At 34.5% G+C, this 24189-nt stretch overlaps 1 protein-coding gene across 2 annotated transcripts in view; it reads right to left on the bottom strand.

Annotated features, from left to right (window-relative positions):
* Positions 1-668: 668 nt before the first annotated feature.
* SEMA3A (semaphorin 3A) overlaps positions 669-24189 on the bottom strand; it is a 514403-nt gene continuing 490882 nt past the window's right edge. For both annotated transcript variants that reach the window (XM_053553821.1, XM_053553819.1), the window contains 4 exons: positions 23563-23720; positions 19157-19224; positions 5709-5851; positions 669-4075 (listed from right to left, as the gene is read on the bottom strand). In XM_053553821.1, the coding sequence (XP_053409796.1) occupies positions 3620-4075; positions 5709-5851; positions 19157-19224; positions 23563-23720 (825 nt within the window). In that variant the 3' untranslated portion in view covers positions 669-3619. The remainder of the gene's footprint in view (positions 4076-5708; positions 5852-19156; positions 19225-23562; positions 23721-24189) is intronic.

Below are 24189 nucleotides of genomic sequence, written 5' to 3'. Positions count from 1 at the left end.
TAATTCATTAGAAAGCCATTAGAAATCAAACAAACAGGATTTTGCAGGCTTTTTGAAAAATAATGTTTTGTTTTTTATGGAAACATGTATTTTTGCAAACATTATCACAAAGTTCAAAAAAGCATAGATGTCTTTGGCCTCAGGCCAGTTTATATTGAACACATTGCTATACAATAAGGTGACATTGAATTCTATTTTTTAAGTGAGTCTTTGAAACCATGAAATCTGATAGTTTCATTCAATTGAATATAAATTGTGTCTTAAAAAGCATTAATATTTCATAAAACAAAAGTTTTCAACCGTTATACTATTGTCCCCATATTCATAAAAGGCTTGCCTGTGACCATCAGGGTAGGTAATTTCCACAACAACCATCTGGTATCTCTGTGTATCTCGAATAAAACCAAACTGATTATGATAATGACACAGTATAGAATTTTATCCCTGCAATTCCTTTTCAGGTATGACATTAAAAAGAACAATATTGAATTTAAAGGGTATAAAAATTCACATCATCACCATAAATATAGAATTCAGCTTACAGATGACTGCGATGAAGAAATCTGTTATCTAATTATAAAGCAACCTGACGAGTTCTCAAAATTTTCTAAGCTTATGTTCCTTAATACCATATGTTATAGGGAACAGTAAAGACATCTGAATTCAAATATTTTGAAGAAATGTGTATTTAGCAACTGAATACATGCTAAAAAAATAATTTACAGCAGCAGTTTCATTACATTTTTCTCTCCAATTTTCTAGTTCCCATCTGAAATGCAATGATAAATACAGACATGGAACATATTTCCTACCTGGCAAAAACATGCTTATAGATTGGGCACGTACCTTCTGCCCTTAAATAGTACATGAACCACCTTGTCAGCTATGTGGGAAAATCTTGCATTTTAGGTTGATGTTGAATACATTAAAATGGAGTACCTATAGAAAATTTTATTTTACACTGTTTTCTTTTGTCAAAAGTATTTACATCTCTTTTTGCCTAATGTGTAGGTAGCAAAAATATTAAACACATACCATTGAAAAATCACTAAACAGTACATAAAAAAGCATTAAGTGTGCATTTACATGCGTTTAAATTTTACATTTGATTTCAACTGGGCTACAATTTCTCTGCTGTGATGCATCTTTTCATACCTTAAGACTGCTGTCAGAATTTCAAGGTCACGAGTCAGTTAAAAAAAGTTTCCTCGCTGATGACACATGCATATGCCAAAGTCGATTAAGGCTGAATTATGAAATGGGATATTTTTCGTGCAAAATTCCCCCTCTCAATACACATCGGCAGAATATTATGACTGCAATAAGAGTTATTTATCTGCAAGTTATACATACACATCTATAATTTTCTTCGAATACTTAGACCTGTTATATAAAGACATGACAGCAGATTTGTTTATGTAACTTTTGATTGAAGTCTAGACTTTTTTTCTATTGGCATTTTATAATGTTAAATGCATTAAGATTTTGGAAGGCATTCATGAGGATACACAATCTCTGTCCCTTTACATCCTGTATTTTTGAGTGATAGTAAGAAATAAGATACTTCTATTGCAAATAAATTTCTTTCAGCTGCAAATTTAGAATGAAATGCAACACTAATTTTAGGACAGTTAAGATGCCCTATGAAAATAAAAAAGAATGGCCTAGTTCGGGAGCACCCTTTGTTCTTTCATTTATATTTCAAACACTATTTTCTGTATAGGGGAGTGTCCTTCAGTAATTTAACCATGCAGCTTATATTTGAGGATGTATAGTACTTCCCAAAGCAACACCATTTAGTCAATGAAGCCTAAAATCGAACGTAGATTATTTTCAGGCATTTATTTGAAACAGGGGCAATAAATTGTTTATTCAAAGTAATCATTAAAACTGAAACATGAGCTTCCATCTGTGAAATATTTCACCTGATAGGGAATAAAAATTCACTGTAGTCTGAAGTGAGAAATTAATGCTGAATTAATTAGAATCCCAAGACAGCTATAGTTAGAATTTGCTACTTCATTAATTAGTTATATGATATTTTCTTTGCATTTTTGTGCATGATGAAGGACCTAGGAAAAGATTCCTGAAAAGGTGAAGGCAGTGCAAAAGAAACTGTATTATAATGTTGAAAGTCTTACGTATCTTGAAGTCAATGATTTTCAACAAATAATTTTAGGACAAAGAAGGAACCAAATCCTGAATCATAAATCTTTTACCTTATTTTAGAAGTTGGTGCAGAAAACACAGGTTTTAACATCTTTTAAATGTAGGTTGCATCCTGGAAAATAGTTTGTATAAAAGCCATTCCCATCAATGTGAAAAGAGTTATGTATACCTTGTACAGATCATTGTCAAACAAGAGGCAGCAGATACAGATGTCATGGGTTGGAAAATTTTCCTCTAAGGTATTGTTCTTATTATTATAGATCCCTCTCTTTTCAAAACAAATGACACAGATATAATTCCTAGCAGAACCACGAGAAAGATTTTATGTCTCAAATGTCATGCAGGGATTCAAATGCAGAATCCCGATGTTTCTATTAACACTATAATGAGACAATGCTATTTTTTCATGAGCTATGCAGTTCCTTTCTCTTCATTGATCCTTACTTATAATGAAAATCAATGTGTTCCTTCTTTGCTGATTAAATGCAGTTTCTCTAAGAACATTATGCAGGTTAAAATTAATTTAGGTAATACTTAAAGGAAGGGAGATGTGAACAGCTTCCGTGTGTTTGATTTACTCATAAAAATAAAGCATAATTTATATTCAGGTTTTAGAACTTAAATGTTAATGCTGTAAATATGTTTCTAGAACAATATCAGCTACCCCCTTACAGAACTGAAAATACAATGTGAAAAAAAAAAAAAGCAGCATACAATTGGAATTTTTAAAACAAAACGATATCGCACAGTAATTGTAGGACAGAAAACTACTCTAGCTTAGAAAACAACTAATTTTTACTGCATATTTGTCATGGTACATTTAAATTATAGTTTTAATAAAATACATCTTTAGATCAAAGCTGAAAGAAGACATCAGTAGTAGATCAGTGTATTCCATTTTTCTTCTGGATGATGGATGGTTTATGTTTTTACTATTTCCACAGACTATTTCATTCAGTATCATTTTACTCTTTTGACTCCTCCAGTACATACACAAGGGCTGGTAGACAAAAAAATCCAACCACATTTTGGAATATTCATCAGCTTAGTAAATCCATGCAGTTTATTTTAGTTCAATAAAATGGCTTTGCTGATGCAGTTTTTCTCCTTTAGATGGCAGTATGGCAAATGATTATTTATTTATTTATTTTTTATTTGTCAGGCAAAGAACACCACGAACCATGTCCGTATAATCTCATAGGAGACATGAAGTCTGCTAACGTGAACCTCTGTATTCACCTGTGATCTTTGTTAGGCGGTACTGTTAGGAAGAAAGCCTGCTAGGAAAGTTATTCATGGGTTTAACTTATAATCGGTGGGACTCCGTTGAATTCCCTACCCTTGTAAACATCCACGTAATGCCATGAAAATGGTTCATGTATATTGCATTTTTTCCAGTTCTTGTCTAGCCAAGTTTCTCCTTGTTTGAGGTTTCTAGAGGTAATGCAGCTCAGACACTCCTTGGTGCCCGCTCAAACTCGTGGGTCCTCCTGTTTCTGCCTTTCTTGTTTTCCTGTAAGTGCTTCCACTTGTTACTGTTCCCCTGGGGATGGCCTGGCCTCTGCCGACGCTGCTTTCGGTCTCTTTTCCAGACTTGTTCACAGAACTCATCCATCGTGTTCAGGTTCGGGTGGTTGATGAGCTGCATGAAGTCTCTGTACCAGACCTTCTGGCTCGGTGTCATGCTGTTGGACATCTCTTTGGTCTTAGAGCCATCCTGATCATCATCTCTATGAAGAAGTTCTTCCAAATGCTCTGTGTCTATGACTTGCAGGGTGACTTTAAGGAGCGTCTGCACGAAGCCATGCTCCACGGCGTGGCAGAGGTAATGGCCTGAATCCTTCCTCTGTAGACTCCGCAGCAGAAGGCCTTGTTCTGTTCTGATGATACGATCATCTACTCTGATCTAAATGGGGGCAAAAGCAGAATAAAACACATATTTAAGGCAGTATAAGATCTGAAACTCTGAGTTAATAAAAATTTAGAATATGTCTTGAGCCACATTTTAATAATTATTAGGCTTCTGAAGGTAAATGATAGTATTTTCCCATCAGGAAAAAAAAAGTATCATATGTTGCCCATTAATTTTAAGATGCATTGGGAAACATTGGTTTTACTATTATTTAATAGTTTCTTATTATAATAATTTAAATTATTCAAGATAACTGGAAGGGCCAACATGGTGGCTCGCAATTATAATCTTAGCACTTGAATGGGCCCAGGTGGAAGAATTGCTTGAGGTCAGAAGTTCAAGACCAGCCTGAGTAAGCGTGAGACTAATTTCTATAAAAAATAGAAAAAATATTAGCTGGGATTGGTGGTACATGCCTGTCCTCCCAGGAACTTGGGAGGCTGAGGGTGGAGCACCACTTAAGCTCAAGAGTTTGAGATTACAGTGAGGTATCATAACACCACTGCTTTCTAGCCCAGACAACAGAGTGAGACCCTAATCAAATAAAGGATAACTGGAGGAAAGAACTAAGAGATGTTTTTTATTATGAATTTCAAAGGAAGTATATAAATATGAGAAAAATCTAATGTTTAATACTAAACTTGGAATACAGAACCATGATACTAGATAACAATAGGACAACAAAGGGAACTTATAATAAATTTCAAAAATTGAAATAAGACAAACAATAGTTGAAAAAACAGAAGAAAATATGAGATTGTATACTTGAATCATCCAGTTTACTAGAGACAAATATATGAGGAGGTGTTCTTGAATATTTCTAACCCCTCTATTATTTTTGAATTCAGTTCATGATAATGATCATGAAAAGCCTTACATGGTAATGTGAAAAATCAATCTTGGCATTTGTACAATGTGATTATATAGTTTAAAGACTGCTCAAAATGTACACAAATGGAGAGGAATTTCTCCTTTATATTCATATTGTTCGTAAAATTATCTCCACATAATATATTTTATCAACTAAATGTTACTCATATTTAATGCTTTTAAAGGCTTTAAGGAATCAGAGTACTCACTAAGATTTTCTGTATACAATTCTTGACTTATATAGAGAAATAAATGGATCCATTAGGAAGACCCACCTATAGTTTATATCAGTGTTGATATGGTGACACCAGGTCTTACCCTAAATTTACTACTCCTTTCTTCCAACCTCCCCACTTCCATTGGAGGACAAAGTTAATGGAGAAAGAACAGGTTTGGATAGCAGAATTAATTGCACAAATGAATAGGATTTGATGTTTTGATTGTGTGCAAATATAGACAACATAACTGATTTGTAGAAACCGCAGTAAAAAATAAAGAGACTCTAAAATATATCCCCAAACTTCTTCTGGGACCAAAACGCTTACCAGCTCACCTTTGTCTCTCTAATTTCTAGAGCAAAGCTGGTTACGTTATCAGCCTGCAGTGAATGCTTGTTGAATGAATGAGCTATTGATTGGATTAGAAAGGAATAAGCGTAGGACTTTTAGTACATTTTCTTCATTTAATTCAGTGTTGGGCTCACTTAATAGTATACATTAGATAGAAATAATCAGGTCAGTTTCATTCCTTCCTGTACCTCTTCTTTTCGTTCTTCATTTCGTCTCTGGAATTGCCAGTAGACCAGTGCTCTCTGTGACTTCGGACTGCATTCCAGGAACGTGCTACTGTTTTCTACTCCATAGATGATTCTTTCTTCAAGGCTGTGGCCATGGTGATTATCTAGCCAGTGATGAGGAAGTGAAATGAGAAAATGTTAGAGAAATAATCTCAACTTTCTATAGCATTTATTTGGAAATTCAAGAGATAAGTTGTTGCCAAGTGGGAAGTTGTTTTCAAATCGATGGAGGAGGGTAGAAATGGACAGGATGTAAGGTTTCAGAACTCAAGTCGCTATTCAAATAGACTAATCATTTTGGTGTGGATTATAGAAAGCTGCAGTCTCCACCCTCAATCCCCACCATGGCCTGTTAAGAACCAGCCACACAGCAGGCGGTGAACAGTGGGTGAGTGAGCAGAAGCTTCATCTGCATTTACAGCTGCTCCTGTTGCTGCCTGAGCTCTGCCTCCTGTCCCATCAGGGGTGGCATTAGGTTCTCATCAGAGCGCAAGCCCTACTAAGCTGTGAATGGGAGGAATCTAGGTTGTATAATGTTCCCACCCACAATGGTCTTCCATAAAACCAGTCCCTGGTGCCAAAAGGGTTGAAGACTGTGATATAAAGCATATGCAGAGATTTGTCTACCAGAAAATTGCATTACATTAACAAAATCAGTCATGTGTGCAGTATAACTATGTATCCCCTGTAAGGTATTATTCTCACTGTAAAACTTTGTGCTCTCATGGGACCAGTTGGTATCATAATATTTTAATAAGAGTTATTGGACTGGGCTTTTGGAAACAAGTATCTGTTTCTGAGAGATTATTTGCTCTTTGGATATGTTTTTGATCTATAAAATCAAATTTACCAACCAATAATATTTATCTAGCATTTTACAGAAGGTAGAGTTGAGGAAGTTTATATTTCCCACCAATAACTCCTAAATAATCTACAAGTTTGTCCTGAAGATGAATTGGTGTGAAATATTTGGTATGGCTCAGAAGAAGGATGCATAATTATAATGCAATATGGTTTCAATTGTCTTTATTTTAAAATGACACATCTTTTATTGTTTTCAAGAATTAGGCAATGGAATACGGCAAAAGTATATAATAAAATTCAGCAATAGAAAAACCTGTTTCCTGATTAGGTTTCTATTATTTTACCCTTTATGTAACCTGCTTCAATGTGGTAAATGAAACACAGTTCAGATCAAAAGTGCAACCCAGGGAATCTAGGTAAAACTCATTTAGAGAACAAAACTCTTTATTATCTTGTATAATCCTGTTTCCATTATGACATCCTGTACAATCTGGAACTCATTAAATTAATTTAGAAAATAATAAATAAATTTTCACATGCGTAGAAAGCTGACAGTGCAGACAGATGAAAAATTTTGCGTTCTACTTCAAACTCAGCTAGATTTTTAATTTAAAAAATGTTTCCCTCCCCTCTTTTTTGCATTGCTTTGACAGTTTTACTCTTGTCATAATCAACTGAGAACTTTTGTCTGTCAAAGCCAATATGATTTGCACTCACTAGGTTTAAAGATTTCCAAAACCCTGTCTCCGTGCAATCCCTGTACAACGCCTAAGTCCATCGTCTCCTATGCTCACGCTGCTACAGGCAACCCTCTGCCCGCCATTGCTCTCTCCAGGGATGTCAGCCTCACTGCATGCTTCTCAAATGCTCTAGGTATGAAACAGAACTCTTACTATTGGGAAGTATCCATCTCTTCTTACTGAAAAGATCAAACCCCTGGAAATAGGAGAAAATAAGAGATGACTAAAATGTACAGAAACAATATCTAACTGATTCCAGGTCACCTTTTAAAGATATTGGAGCTGTGTATCTTTGTGTGTCAACATCTACCTGGACTAGGCAGGTTTTTTCCCTCTTCAATTCTTAATTGCACATGGAATTGAATAAATATGGGACATATTGCTGGGCTAGTTTGCAAGACATCTACTGCCTGGGATAGGGTTGAATTGAACTGCTATGCTCAACAGGGACTAGAAAATTTCTTACAATTTAGGGGCTCCCATAAATAATTAGAATGTTTTGTCACTGAAGTTCATGCTATTATTGTTAAATATATTTTTTTCTTTTAATTGTTCTGCAGTTGAAACTTTTTTGATCAAGAAATCCTTTTACTCTTAGGAAGAGACCTTTCACTCAATCTTGATAAATGAAGGAATCTCAAGGTATATGACGGTATAACAGAAAAATCTGCTGGTTTTAGAAACAAACAACACTGTGATCTGCCAGTGTATTCTCTATCAATAGTCGTGTCTCTCAGGCCTACTTTTTAGATGTTGACATTTATGAAAACAGTTGATTTGTCTCTTACCTAATGTAAGTTACTATAGAAATCTAAGAGAGAAGTGAGGTATTGCTCTCAATAACAAAGTCCTTTCAGTCCTTCCATACATTACCAGGGAAGGCTCTTCATGATCATTATCATGAAGTGAATTCAAAAGTAATAGAGGGGTTAGAAATATTCAAGAACACCTCCTCGTAGATTTATCTCTAGTAAATTGGATGATTCAAGTATACAATCCCATATTGTCTTCTGTTTTTTCAACTACTGTTTGTTTTATTTCATTTTTTGAAATTTATTATAAGTTCCCTCTGTTGTCCTATTGTTATCTAGTATCATGCAAATTGTTATAAATATATCATACAGGTCATTCGGCAATTTTAGACAATGTAAATTTTTATAACTCTTAAAAATATATTTTCTGTTTTTTGTATAACAATCTAAGGAAAATATTAGTACATTTGGGCCCAGTAAGAGTCATAAACATATGAGGTAACATTATTTTGTTGTTATAGTTTCAACTATTAAATAAAACTTAAAATAATTTATTGAGTATCTGTCCTACAACAAAATTTGAGCTGATCTTCCTAATATCAATTCTACTTCTTTACTATCATCACAAAAATACTTCCTAAAATCTTTTGTCTTCTTACTTATGGCAGAGACATGTAGTTTTGTTATAATTTCTATTAATCTAGTTATCTTCCCCCAGACTGTGTGTTCCATTATCCTAGCAGAAAGATAATTATAAATTCTTAGCTTATATTTGCTTAATGGTAACTGAAAACACATGTGACTTTGACATCCTCAAGACATAGAAACATCATAATCACATAAAAGAAATGATTAAATAGAAAAGAACATAAGGTCGGGGTGCAGTGGCTCATGCCTGTAATCCCAGCACTCTAGGAGGCCGAGGTGGGCGGATTGCCTGAGCTCACAGGTTTGAGACCAGCCTGTGCCAGAGTGAGAACTCATCTTTAAAAATAGCTGGGCATTGTGGTGGGCACCTGTAGTTCCAGCTACTTGGGAGGCTGAGGCAAGAGGATCACTTGCGCCCAAGAGTTTGCTGTGAGCTATGATGCCCAGCACTCTACCAAGGGCAACAAAGTGAGACTCTGTCTCAAAAAATTTATCTTTATTTATAAATATTAGTTGTCTATTCTTTGATATTTTGGGAAAAAAATAATAAGAAGAAGTTAATTGATGACTCCATACTGAACCTCAGAGTCAAAGCATTCTATAATAGATACACTCTCATTTGACAATGTGAACGTTACTTTCTTTGGATTACTATTATTGCTTAATACTTCACTGCAGCAATCGTCTGATTTCTTTTCTCAATGTATTTGTCTTTGTTTGTTCTTAGCGAGGTTTTTGTTTCTGGTCCCTATCTTAAACATTGTTATTGTTGTTAAATTTTAAGCCTTTTTAATTTTGTGAAGGCAAAAAATGGAAGCCTAATGAACACAAGTACATATGAAAATTAAAAAAAAAACGAAGAAACATAGGGTTTATAACCTTTGAACTGCTGATAGATATAAGCATTTCAAATTTTTTATATTTATTAAGTTTAATGATATTATAATAGTTGATTTGAGATATAGTTGGTGCAAACGATAACTAATGACGTATATCAAAAAACAAAAAATTTCAAATATATAATAATAAGACAAAGAAATTTGAGAATTGATATGAATACATTTTCTCACATCTCCACAGAGACCTATACCAGAAAAGGATGTGCAGGTCATAAATAAGTTTATAGATTTCCAGAAAGAAATCAATCTCATTCAGAATTACATTTAAACACATTTCACATGCAGAAAGCAACTATTTTGAATATAAACTTTCATCATGACAATTACCAGTAGACAGAATGGGTATTCTTGATAATTTGGCATAATAAATCCTCATGGGTTCAACTATCTGAATGGTTAGAATAATTGAGAGAAACAAAACATTAAATTATTTTAAAAGCACAACAGTGTATTTGGATAACACAATGTTACAATATGTTGCAGCTGTTAATGACCAGAAATAATGTTTTTGAGGAAGCAATCATCAATTAATCATTTCCTCTTTTTGTGGGAGAATTTATGGAAATGAAATGAGGCTAATAAACTAGAAAGAATGGGAGGAAAAAAAGTTAAATAAATTGCTTCCTTTTGTAATAACAAAAAAAAAAGTCATGATATTCATCATTTGGCCAAAAATATCATGTTGCTAAAGGCCTTATTTAGCATTTGATTCTCTTCCAATATATCAGAAACAGAAGGCATCGCATTTCAGCTTTCCTTTTATTTCACTCTCCGTTTTAACCCCATAAATGTCTCCCAAGATGGAAATGTTAATAATGCAACAATCTTGGAAAATTTGATGTCATATAGAAAAGACAGAGATGGATGAGGCAGTAACCATATGCTAATTCAACTCTGATTTGTTATCAATTGTGATATTCTTTTCCTTTATTAAAAATTGAATGTTATGAATAAAAGATACTCAAGTAAATATTCAGGAGAGGGGAGGATGCAAATTCCTTTAAATATTTATTTAGGTTATTTAACATACATCGTTAGTTGCTGGGCTGGATAAAGAGATATAAAATGTCATTGTTTCATTACATTGTCATTTTAATATTTTTCTCAGTCATATTCAGTGTCGATGGTCAAGCAAAGGAAGAAAGGAAATGTTGCCTATGAACTCTTGGTGACATAGAAAAGTATGGCAATTGGTAACTTAAGTCTAAAAAGCATTAGGTTTTCCTTACTGGATTCTAGATGATTTTCTGCAGAAATACAACAGATTATTTGTCAATAGAATAGACTTTAATTTGACTTCAAGTGGATGAAAAACATCTCTTTCAGTAGCAGTAGCTGAAACAGCATGTTATGGCTCTCACATGTTACTATTTCACAGAAAGACAAAGTATTTTAAAATTTTAAAGAATGAAAACAAAATAGCATTCATTCTTAACATTCATGTATTTTTTTATACATGACTATTAAGATGGCTGGCAACTGATTTAATAGTCTCATACATTGTAGTGCTTAAAATATAGTTTATCATAAAGTATGTAGTAGAAATCATGTCTGTTAATTTATCATGGGAATACCTCATCTACAGTTTTCCCCATATTTGGTATAATGCTTGTACCAACTAGATTTTCTGTAAATATTTGCTTATTTGGGGTTTGCCTGTGTGCATGTGTAATAAAGCACATGCATGTGCAATTTATACATCGATCAGAAATACGACCAATAAATACAAAATTTAGTGACTGTTACTAGCCAAGTATAAAAAAACATGAAACCTGACAGAACATTAAAACATGTAATTAATCAACTTATTAAAATCAGTTTAAATTTTAAAATACATTGTTTTATGTCCTAAATTAAGATCTATCTTTGGTACTGGAAAGTAATTACCAACCAGGACGTGGCATTTAGAATTTTACAATCCAAGTAGTTTCTAGTCTTTCTTGAATCCACAGATTCTTATGAGTTTATGTTTAAAATTTGCTACAGAGGTAGATGGATAAACAGACAAGGTCAGGATATTTACTTTATAGTTCACTGGTAATAATTTTATTGGGAAAAGCCACCAGTATCATATTTGGGGGGTTAATTAACTTATACTAATGATGTGTTATGATATTAAATATGAAGCAATTTCAATAGTTAACATTTACTTAATCTTGTGATGTTATATGCTAAAAGCTTTTTAGTAGAGGAGAGACTGAAATTCATTTACTTAAAAAGGAGTACCAGAGGTATAACCTGCAAATATTTTCTCCCATTCTGAGGGCTGTCTGCTTGCTTTACTCACTATGTTCTTGGCTGTGCAGAAGCTTTTTAGTTTGATCAGGTCCCGGTAGTATATTTTTGATATTGCTTCAATTGCCTGGGGAGTCCTCCTCATAAAATATTCACCCAGGCCGATTCCTTCAAGAGTTTTCCCTGCACTTTCTTCAAGTATTTTTATAGTTTCATGTCTTAAGTTTAAATCTTTTATCCAGTGAGAGTCTATCTTAGTTAATGGTGAAAGGTGTGGGTCCAGTTTTCAGTCTTCTACAGGTTGTCGACCAGTTCACCCAGCACCATTTGTTAAATAGGGAATCTTTTCCCCACTGAATGTTTTTAATTGGCTTGTCAAAGATCAAATAACGGTAAGTAGCTGGATCCATCTCTTGGTTCTCTATTCTGTTCCAGACATCTACTTCTCTGCTTTTGTGCCAGTACCATGCTGTTTTGATCACTATGGATTCATAGTACAGTCTCAGGTCTGGTAGCGTGATTCCTCTTGCTTTGTTTTTATTGCTCAGTAATGTTTTGGCTATTCGAGGTTTTTTCTAATAACCAGAATCCACAGAGAACTCAAACGTATTAACAAGAAAAGAACATGTGACCCCATCTCAGGGTGAGCAAGGGACTTGAAGAGAAACTTCTCTAAAGAAGACCGACGTACAATCTACAAACACATGAAAGAAAGCTCATCATCCTTAATCATCAGAGAAATGCAAATCAAAACTACTCTGAGATATCACCTAACCCCAGTAAGAGTAGCCCACATAACAAAATCCCAAAATTGGCGTGGATGTGGAGGAAAAGGCATACTTCTACACTGCTGGTGGGAATGCCCACTAATACGTTCCTTCTGGAAGGATGTTTGGAGAATACTTAGAGACCTAAAACTAGACCTGCCATTCGATCCTTTACTAGGTTTATACCCAGAAGACCAAAAGTCACCATATAACAAAGACATCTGTACCAGAATGTTTATTGCAGCCCAATTCATAATTGCTAAGTCATGGAAGAAGCCCAAGTGCCCATCGACCCAAGAATGGACTAGCAAATTGTGGTACATGTATACCATGGAATGCTATGCAGCCTTAAAGAAAGATGGAGACTTTACCTCTTTCATGTTTACATGGATGGAGCTGGAACATATTCTTCTTAGCAAAGTATCTCAGGAATGGAAGAAAAAGTATCCAATGTACTCAGCCCTACTATGAAGCTAAATTATAGCTTTCACATGAAGACTATCACCCAACTATAGCACAAGACTATGGGGAAAGGGCCAAGGAAGGGGAAGGGAGGAGGGAGGTTTTGGTGAAGGGAGGGTAAAGGGTGGGGCCACATCTATGGTGCATCTTAGAATGGGTACAGGCAATTGCACTAATGTACACAGCTATGATTTAACAATAAATAAAAAACCCAAAGGGCAAACACCCCAAAAAACAAAAAAAAAAAAACAAAAAGGAGTACCAGTATGAAGATATCTATTATAATCTATATTTAAGTCTATATTGAACATCTGGTATATTTTATTTTCATGATTTTATGGCAAATGCATTACCAATGAAAGCACAAATAATCTATATGCCAGAACAAAATTACCATAGAAATGTTTATTTTAAACATTGACTTTAATGTTTTATTTACTTTTCTTCAAGAGGTATGATGGGATATGAAAAATACCCATTTATTGAAGCAGAAACCTTCCATCAACAATAATGAAAATACCATCTTGCATTTTAATGATATGTGAATGTAAAAGGATGACGCATCCTTAAAAACTTTTTACAATAGTTAAATTGTAGGGGTATGAACAGGTGATATCTGCCAATATACATTAAAGGCTTTAATAAGAAATAAAGATAGCATAAAATATTTCAAACCTCTTATTTGTGTTACTTGTTATTGCGTCTTGCACACATTAACAATTAAGTTGGCAAACTTACCACCATGTGCTTACATTGTATACAGACAACAACTCGGTAAGGTTCAGAGCCTTTGTCTATCAGCATCACACAGTTGTGTTTGTGTTGACATGAGGCGGTGTTTGTGTGACATGAGACGTTCATTATTGTGAGTTTTTGTGTGCCACTGAGAGAATGTCAGAGCTTGAATTAGAGCAATTAAAAAACATGCATAAACTTCTTGTTAAACTTGGTAAGAGTGAAATTAGGGACATGTTAGTCCAAGGTAATGGGCATAATGCTGTGAAGAAAATGGCAGCATACAAATGGATTAAATGTTTGTCTAAGGGGAAAGAAAGTGTCATTGATAAGAAGTCACGGTGGCCAGTAATGAGCAGAACTGACCAAAAAAAAAATTGCAAAAGGTAATCAAATTGTGCTCAAAATCATCAGCTAACTATGAAAAAAAAAATAGAAGACAAATAAACATTGATAGAGAAGAAAGGAAAATCTTACTGAAAATCTTGGCCAACAACTCAATGGATTTTGCATCACAACAATGCACCAGCTCACACAGCACTGGTTATGAGGGAGATTTTGCCAGTAAACATAACTGTACTGGAAAATCCTCCCCCCTCACCTAATCTGGCCCCCCAATGACTTTTTTCTTTATGTTAAGATAAAGGAAATCTTGAAAGGAAGATATTTTGATGACATACAGAATATGAAGGGTAATATAATGACAGCTCTGGTGACCATTCCAGAAAATGTTCCAATATTTCTTTGAAAGGTGGACTAGATGCTGGTATTGGTACATAGCTTCCCAAGAAGAGTACTTAGAAGATGACTATGGTGATGTTCAGCAATGAGGTATGGAGCTTTTCCTGGACGAGTTCAGGAACTTAATTTTCAGACCTTTTAATAATGAATAGTGGAATTGTTTGCCCAAGGTAATACCAAAAGACAAATGTTGTAATGACTGATTTACTCTAGTGACAGTAGTTTCAAAAAAAGCCTATAAAAATCATAGAAAATAATACTGCCATGATTTGATTCTAGAACGCGTGGTTCTTTATGTTTTAATATCTCTGGTATCAGCGTGTGTCTAGATCAGAGTTGAAGTTCCTTTCTTTCAGAAAGAATTCTTACTTCTTCTCTTCTAACCTGTTACCTTTTTTAAAGTCCCTGTAAGGGGTTTTGGGCCCACCCTCTTTGTGTGAACTTAAGAACGTAACCCTTCCTATGTGCCACTCACGGGCAGTACTTATGAAGCTCATGTTCAAAGAGTATTTTCTTTTTTAGTGCTTTTCCACCAGCAATGATTATGGTTGAAAAAGGCAATGTTCCTTGCTCGCTTCATCTGAAAAATGTTTTTTTTTCTTTTACACTAATACTGTGTGATTTTGCGTCCCAGTTTGATGCTGAGATCATCTGTTAGGTGGTCCATCTTGGGCAGTTCATCTTTCTTAGCAGTACATGTAACAGTGGCACATTTATATTCAGTGCCTCCTTAGACTTGATGAAATTTGATCATTTATTAAAGGTGGGGATTTTTTTAAAGCTGACATCATGCTCATCTATCATGGAGCTAAATGCTCAGATGCCTAGTTGGAAGAGGATAGGCATGGAATATAATGGCACTGCTACAAAATACTGAATTTATAGCTCTAGAGACCACAAACATGGCACTGCCAAAGGTATTTTATAAAATTTTGGAATGATTTTGATGCCAGCCAAGACATAAATTGAGTTGGGCTAGTTGTGGAGATAATTAAGAAGATTGAATTCTATGGACATTTTACTGTGTGGCGCTAGAAAGGAAATGTGTGGATACAGAGTAACCAAAAAAACTATTAGGAAGTGACATTCAAGTGCCATTAAACTAGAAGATAGGACATGAAACATTTCAAGGGTCCAGAAATTTAAGATGATGTTATTATATTTTTAAAAATATTGGTACTTGCAGTATAGCTTTTTTCTTTCTGGGCACATAAATCATAGTATGGCTCGTTCTTGTTTAGTAAAAGAGGGGAAATGGGAGATGCTTTAGGGGGAAATTGACTTGGCCATTGTCTGGAATGTAAAGTCAGACAAGATCCAGGTTTGTGCACAGCAATTATTTTAGTGAAGGGGACAGATTGGAAACAACCTGAGATTTTTCTTCAGCATCCTGTATGAGGTGTGAGTGGGAGGAAAAGATCTGGCAGTACGTATATATTTAGGGTTTGTTACTGAAAGCTCTCTAGGTAAACATCCACCAGTGACAGAGGAGAGTGTGTGGAGATCAAGGGGATATGGACAGGGGTTTTTCTGTTTCACCTGGACGAGTTCACCACTTTTGCTGCTTTACATGAAAAGCAGCAGAGTGCTGAGTGAGTGTTAAAGGTTTCAACTAAAGTGAAATTTCTCTCACTTTAATTCTGAAATATTTTACATATCGTTTGTCTATTAAAACCTCAGGATATGTAAAATATAGAGTGTTACAGAATGTTTAGCGTTACAGCTGGAACTGATCAGCCTGAAGTGTGTCATTGGGCCTCATGTTGCTCTGCAGCTCTCTGTGAAAACATCTCCTATCTTTGTATGTTTCCGTATGAGCACATATATTTTATTCAATGTGAGAAGTGATATTAGCAAGACTACATACATGATTTAGTAGGGCTGGGCTCTGGATTCTTGCCCATTTTACTTTCAAATTCTTACATCAACTATTGCAAAATAATGAGTGATTCCTAATAGTAAGACTCAGCCTTGCCACGTGGGAATGCCTGACTTGGTTTCCAAACATTTGACAATCACTGTTATCGATGGTGTATATGTTTTATGTCTGGTCAATTAGAAACACAAGCAAATAAGGAATAAAGAAGCCTTCAAAAAAAGAAAGAAAGAAAAAAGGTATGTTTTACGGCTGCAGAACCTCTTGGGCTATTTTATCCTTTACTTCCATATATCACAAATATCTGCTTCTAGTTGTTTACCATCGCCACCACCCCCACAGAAGACCAGTAGAACTGAATCACAGTAATTCCCTTTTATTCCTACAGAAGGCATTCTGATCGGAAAACCAGGAGGAAAAATTCACTTATTATCACTTGACCTTCCATAGTTAAGCAATTCCATATGCCCCATTTTTATAGGGTTTATCCATCTTAATTTCATCCAAAAAAAACTTCAGAATTTGAAACACTTTCCAAAGCCCATTCATGCAATGGCCAATGATACTTATTTACAGTCATGGTTTAGAAAAAAAATTGCTTTGTTCAGTTTTTGTTTTGTGTGTGCACTCTCCTAACTAGCAAAAATATCATTTTGAAATACTATACTAACTGAATGTATAAAAGGAGATTGCCAAACAAATGGATATGTCACTAAGATTATTTTTATTACATATTACCCCTAACCACTTTCAGCACATATTTAAGTGCCACACGCACAAACTGGCATACAATAAATATTTCTTAGTCAATTGATTGGTTAAAAACTATGTTTCTTAAGAGAGATTTTTGTTACTTAATATGATAGTGTTAACAATGTGTGACAAAGCAATTTTTATAAAAATTACTAGATGTTATTTAGTCCAAATATCTATTAAAAAACAAAAATAAGTACCTACATTATACTTGAAATGTTTAGATCATTCAAGAAATATTTATTGAACCATCTACAGTATTCATAATGTTGTGCCTACTGTACATCTAGAGATATAACAATGAACAAAATAAAAGGTTCATTTTGGTATTGAGACTAAAGTCTAATTGGAAATGAGTTCTGGTTACATTCTCTTGATTTTTTTACTTTCAATCATTAACATTTACTCTCCATCTAAAAGCAAATAGGTTTTTTAATATAACGGAATACTTCCTTGCAGGAATGATGCTGATCATAATTCAACATTGTTACATGGAAGAGATTAGTGGAAGACTGGCTCATATTTCATTTTCCAATTGAAGAATGCCAGTTGAAAAATTTAAGGAAGGCATATCATTATGCACAATGCCCGTGAAGGGACTGTGACAACGTTTACTCCAATTTTTTAGTGACCTCTTTCTTATTTATACTGAGGATATTAACACATAGGAACCTCCTTGGTGAGAAAATTCTGCAAGCAAAGTGAGCCCAAAACATTGGCTTTAATCATGGTTACCTGTCTCTTTGTATTGGCATTCCCGGTCAACCTTGAGAATATTCATGACTTGAAAACCAGATTATGCAACAGGGGATCTGAATTTCAGAAAGTAACTAGGATTTGCAATGCATGCTGGGGTGCTATTTGTGGCAATGTTTTCTTAACATTCATGAAACGTGAATATTGTACACAATGAATTTGTAAATCAAAAAGTTAAATGATAATACTGCCTTTAGAATTGTGAGAATCATGAACAAAGTTAATAGACTAATTACATTCAGGTACAATGTTCACTTTGTACATTTTAGTTATTGTTTTTACTATGAATTATCATTAGCAGTGTTGTCATTGGTAAGTTTCTCCAGCAGAGGGAAGCAGAACCTCGTTATTCTTTCCGTAAGTGGTTGACGTGGAAATAGAGAGATAGCACTACAATTTTATCGAATCTTAACTGAATATTTGGTTGGTATTTCTTCATCAATAAGCAACTTTGACATTAAATAGGCCTTGTCACCTTTAAGAAGTATAGAATAGAATTTGGTCTAAAATGCCCAGTTCAAGGGAATAGCCTAAGTGTGAAGACACGTGTGTTATCTTCCTCTTGATTAGGATACACAAAAACAATTTATTAGGGTTATATCAATATGTAAATGAATAATTTGCATGGATTATTTTAAAACTATATTTTCATTAACATTATGCAAAAGTAGGTACTTCAATCTGTCCTCTTTTTGTTAATATGAGAACAGTGAGTTTAATATGATCGTGGGGCACCATACCCTTGGTTCATAGATCGTTTTTCTTAGTTATTTTGCTAAGACCTTTACATTCCACATTTACTAGGATTCACATATACCCTTGTAAGATGCATCGCAGGTGTAATCCCATTAATCCCCCTCCCTCCATCTACCTCCCCCCTCCCTTTCCCAAGGTTGTAACTGGGTTAGTAAAGTGTCTCAAGAATGGAAAAAAAAGTACCCAATGTACTCACCCTTATTATGAAACTAATGTAGGACCTTCACATGAAAGAACAGTGAGTTTTAAATAGAATAAGCATCTAATATCTTGAATTTTTATCATACCTCTGACAATAAAACATAATTCAGATATTTTGGTTCTTTAACATTTTTTTTACAAGATTTTATTTCTCTTTAGCTGAATTTCTTTACATTCCAGGAACGATGTGCAGACTGCATGCACATATGTACACATAGATATACTTTATCAGTTGTGAGGTTTTCCTGTTCTTAGCTGTTGGAAAGATGACAATTGTGACTTACCATGGTGTTGTAAGTCTGAACAGTGAGTCAGTGGGTCTCCATTTCTTATATCTTGGCGTCTTGTGCGTCTGAAAAGTTACATTTAAAAGCTATTAATGTTTTCTGATTTTCCATCTTTGAAATTTGTCATAAGCATGAAGAGCAATCAATCAAAAATACGTACATTTAAAGACTCTAGCATATTATAGGAAGAGATACATCTGCATCCAAAGACATTTAATACTCGTAAGAGTAGTTTCCAAGAAATAGGAAACAAGTATCTAAATGTACAAATAATGTTAAAAGTCTAAAATACAGATAACAGAGAATTCATGGCTTTTCACTACCAGATGTCAATCAATAACAACTAACATCTAAAAATTCCAGGCTTAGGCCAGCCAGGTGTCTCATACCTATAATCCTAGCATTCTGGGAGGCCAAGGAGGGAAGAGCGGTTTGCTTGAGCTCAGGAGTTCAAGACTAGCCTGAGCAAGAGCCAGACCCCATCTTTAAAAATAGCTGGGTCCAGTTACTTGGGAGGCTGAGACAAGAAGATCACTTGACCCCAAGAGTTTGATGTTGCTGTGAGCAATGACTCCAGGATACTTTAACAAGGGTGACAAAGTAAGATTCTGTTTCAAAAAACAAAACTAAAAAAAAAAATAAAAATAAAAACTCTGGCTTAAGTTCTGAGGAAAGAGCATACAATTTAGAGCAGTAACTTCTTCAATAAAAGAAATTAAACTTTTCGGATTATTAGAAAAGGAGTGGGCTTGGCACCTGTAGCTCAAATGGCTAAGGCGCCAGCCACATACACCAGAGCTGGTGGGTTTGAATCCAGCCCGGGCCTGCCAAACAACAATGACAACTGCAACCAAAAAATAGCCGGGTGCCTGTAGTACCAGCTACTTGTGAGGCTGAGGCCAGAGAATCCTTTAAGCCCAGGAGTTTGAGGTTGCTGTGAGCTGTGACACCCCAGCACTCTACCCAGGGCAACAGCTTGAGGCTCTGTCTCAAAAAAAAAAAAAAAGGAGCGAACTTGAAAATTAATAGTCACATGAATATTCTTTCTCTTAGTGCTTGTGCCTAGTTCTTTAAATAGTTTTTTGTAAAATTTTATAATATTGACTAGCAATTCTATTTTTAAATTAGTTTTTAAATTTCTTTTTTTGGTTGCTATTATCAACCATTTTTTAAAAACATTTTTTTGATCCTATGGCTTTGATTGCAAACCAATTTACCTGTGTAGTGAATAAAAGGAGAAAAGCAACAACAGATGTTGGACTTAAAACAAGGCCTCCTTTGTCAGAGGAAGGGAGAGAGAAGAAATGGACTTCTATCAAAGAGAGAAACCAAATTTGCATATAAAAATGAAAGTTAATTTCATCTCCATTCTATTCTCAAATCATATGTTAGCTGCAGTACAGTAGGCATTCTTTCTGCATACTAAGGATGGGCTGGGAAGGCGGAGATAGGCTGCAGCCATTGCAGGGTGGAGAAGCTTAGAATGGAGATTGGCTGCGTGTAACAGGCTGGAAAAGACTGAGGGACACTTGCCCAACTGTTTCCACAGCTATTTTAATGGGTATTGTCTTACTGCAAAATTAGTTACTATCCCCAAAAGAGCTCTCACAAAGACTATTGAGAATTACAAATATGGAATTTGTTACTGTATTCATAAATTTAGAAGTCTAAAGTATTTATAGATTTCTATTTGTAGAATTAGAGAGACTATCAAACAGATGTTGCACATTTCAAAATTGAGCCAACAAGAGAACTTGTGAAACATGAACCACAAAGCATTTGGGAAGGCATTTTTCACTGCTATTTAAGCTTTTGAAAAATGCCATCAGAAAGAATATATAAATCATGAAGTCTACAAACATCCTTTTCAAAGACGGAGTGTCAGACTCATGAAATTGGATTAAGTAAAATCTGTAAGGCATAACTAAAATGTGTTGATGAATTCTTAAGATCTTGAGTTACAGGTATGCTGTAAACATTCATCAAATATATAATATTATACAGATTTTAAATTCTTATACATGTGGTTATGATTTTTAATTTCTTATTAAGAAATGCTTATAATTCAAATGGATTATTCCTAAATTAGGCAGAATTATACACTTACACATGGAACTGAAATAAGACTCATTTTTAGTTCAAGCATGAACTCCACATTTTTCAGCAATCTAAAAGCCCTCTAGAACTGTTTAGTTTAGAAGCATACATTTTTAATTGTAAATAATTTTATTGCTGTAAAGATTGCATATTATTTATTAAATGACTCACAGTTTCTTTTAATCAACAGATATTATCTCCACATGAATTTTTATTTTAAATTTCCTGCAAAATTAATGGGTATATGAAAGTAATCCCAATATATTAGTTATCTCAATTCTGAATATTGATAGCTTAAGAAAATTATGAGTATTTCTTGCAGGAGTTACATTTACATTCACTATTAACAAGACACTGTTTTAATCCATCTGCAATGATTATATGATAAACTCAAGCTGTAGATGTTTTTACACTCAGTCACTGTTACCTAAAGTGTGTAATGAAATAATTTAAATAGACACTAGGGCCATTTCTTTCTCCTAATATTTTTTCCAAACATTAAAAATTACTCAAATGTTGTAGAACCTACCTCACTAGCTGTGAAACACCCATATTCATAGCTTCTTTAAAACATTAGCAAGAATAAAAAGAAAAAAATATATTGCTCTTAAAAGGCAACACTTTGATAAGGCTAGTTTCTATTTTATGATTTATGAATATGTCAATTGTAAGGCCCATGTTAATGAGATTCTGTATATTACTTTCTTCTATCATTGCTCAATTTCCTAAAGTCTGGTAAATATCAAAAAAGAAAGGTAGCCATCTCAATATATCCTCTGCCACTTACTGCAAAGCTATTTTGTCAAATGAAGGAAGTGTTTTTATCTTTTAAAGCCAAAATAAACCAACTTCACTATGTAGGATAGCTGAATCTCTTGAAAATAACACTATTACATGATCAAATGTATGTTTCAAGTACATTTAATCTCAAAACCAATCACTTACAGTTATGTTTCATATTAAATGTATTGCTTTACACAATTTCTTAGGCATATCTTAGCAACCTCTATTCAAACGTGTTCAATAAGTACAGCTCAGTATTATCAAGAGTACACTTAGCTATCTGGATAATGCATGGCTATATTACATGGTTTTATATTTCAGGTTCAAACACTGCAACTATGATAATGAAGTGGCATTTAAATTTACTTGGAATGTAAAGACATACTTTGGGATGTTAATTGACATTACATATATCACATACAAAATGTGATATTTTTAAAACTAGAAATAAATTCCTGTCTTTTTATAATCAAGTCCCTGTGCAGTCCCTAAAACCCCAAGGAAAATAAATTCCTTTCTTTGAGAATTTTCTATTCATCTACGGTTATAAGTTGCCTTATTAAATTTTAAAACCAAGATAGAATATTGCTGATAAAAATAGCAGAGCATTTTTTGGACAATGGAGCATTTTGATCAAAGTTATAAGGCTCTGTCTAGATTCGGTTCATGACTTTTTCTGTGATGTTAGCCCTGGTAAAATGAAGTTGCAAAGGTACATAATTTCCTAGCGTAAACAAAAAGGATATTATTATGTCATCTTAAATTTCTTTCAGTAATTTAGTAAGACAATCTGCTCTATTACATTAAGTAGTACCCCTTTCCTCTTACGTAAGGTCTGACAGGTTTGTGAATTCATCCTAGAAAAAGTGCTGTGTGCCTCATTGCTGAATATCATGATGGTCACCTTCAAAGTGACGCAAGTGCCTAGTCCACCTTTTCAAAGCAATTTTTGGAACTCTTTTTCTGGAATGACCATCTGGGCTCAAAATTAAGCAACAGTAATGCATGCCACTCAGCAAGGCACTGCCATTACTTGCTCCATATGAACACAGCTGGAGACATTGAAATACCAAGGTTAGGAAGCCACGTTGTTTCCACAGAACTGCCAATGTTAGCACATGGTAAGTTTGTGAACTTAATTGTCAGGCTTTGTATGAAGACAGCTCTAATGGTCATTCCAGAAAGAGAGTTCCAAAATTGCTTGAAGGGTAGACTAGGAGCTGGCATCAGGGCATAGCTTCCCAAGGGGAGGACTTCCAAGGTGATTGTAGTGATACTCAGCAGCAAGGCATGTAGCACTTTTTCTAGGATGAGTTTGTGAACTTGATTGTCATACTTCGTACATTTTTCTAATTGTTTTACTTTTTTTTTGGAAGTAAAGAAATATAATTCTCACTTCCTGCTCTCAAACCTTTTTTTATTCATTACTAAATGGTGATGTACTTATTTGAAGAAAGTCGTTCCAAAAATGGAATCCGGTAAGGTTAATAAGACATTTTCTTTATTTTTCATACTTTTCCTACCTCTTTGCGGTGGGAAAATAGCGAGAGCATGAAGAGCCGTCCCAAGCACAGTAAGGGTCTCTGGCAAGGCAGCACTCGGCGCAGGCTTTCCCGTAAACATCACAGCGGTGCAAAGGCAGCTGAACAACCCCTGAAGTTGAACCAAGGTAGAGCTGTTGCTGTGGACAAAGTTTACTCTTATGAGATGAGCTATCTTGTTTTTTCAAATCTTCTTTTTTTGATTAAAAGAAAGTTTGATTATTCATGTATAAATTAGCAGACAGAAAGTATATTTATGGGTTAAAAACTATACCTTCTTAGTGATAGTTTCTTTAAAGGCCTGGTAGATAAAATGACAGTTTAAAATGGAGCTACAGCAAGTTCTAAATGTGGGACTGATGCAGGTGTCTTCTGTTAAGAATAAAATACAGGCATGATAAAGACAGTAATACACCAAGAACAAACCTTTAACTTGTGTTCTTTCTTTTAGCATGTTTCCTTTTTCACTTCCACTGTTTATAATATTGATTCACAAGACGGCCTTCATTGTCATGTGTTCCAGATCACCTTGAGGTGGGAATTACATGCCTAGGACTCCAGGATCTCCTATTACAATGCCTATGATGGGGTCTGACCTTCTTAAAGACG

Source organism: Nycticebus coucang, chromosome 11 (genome assembly GCF_027406575.1).
Source record: "Nycticebus coucang isolate mNycCou1 chromosome 11, mNycCou1.pri, whole genome shotgun sequence".
Taxonomy (NCBI): Eukaryota; Metazoa; Chordata; class Mammalia; order Primates; family Lorisidae; genus Nycticebus; species Nycticebus coucang.
Note: the sequence above shows the minus strand (reverse complement) of the source record. Positions and strands in the feature narration are given on the sequence as shown.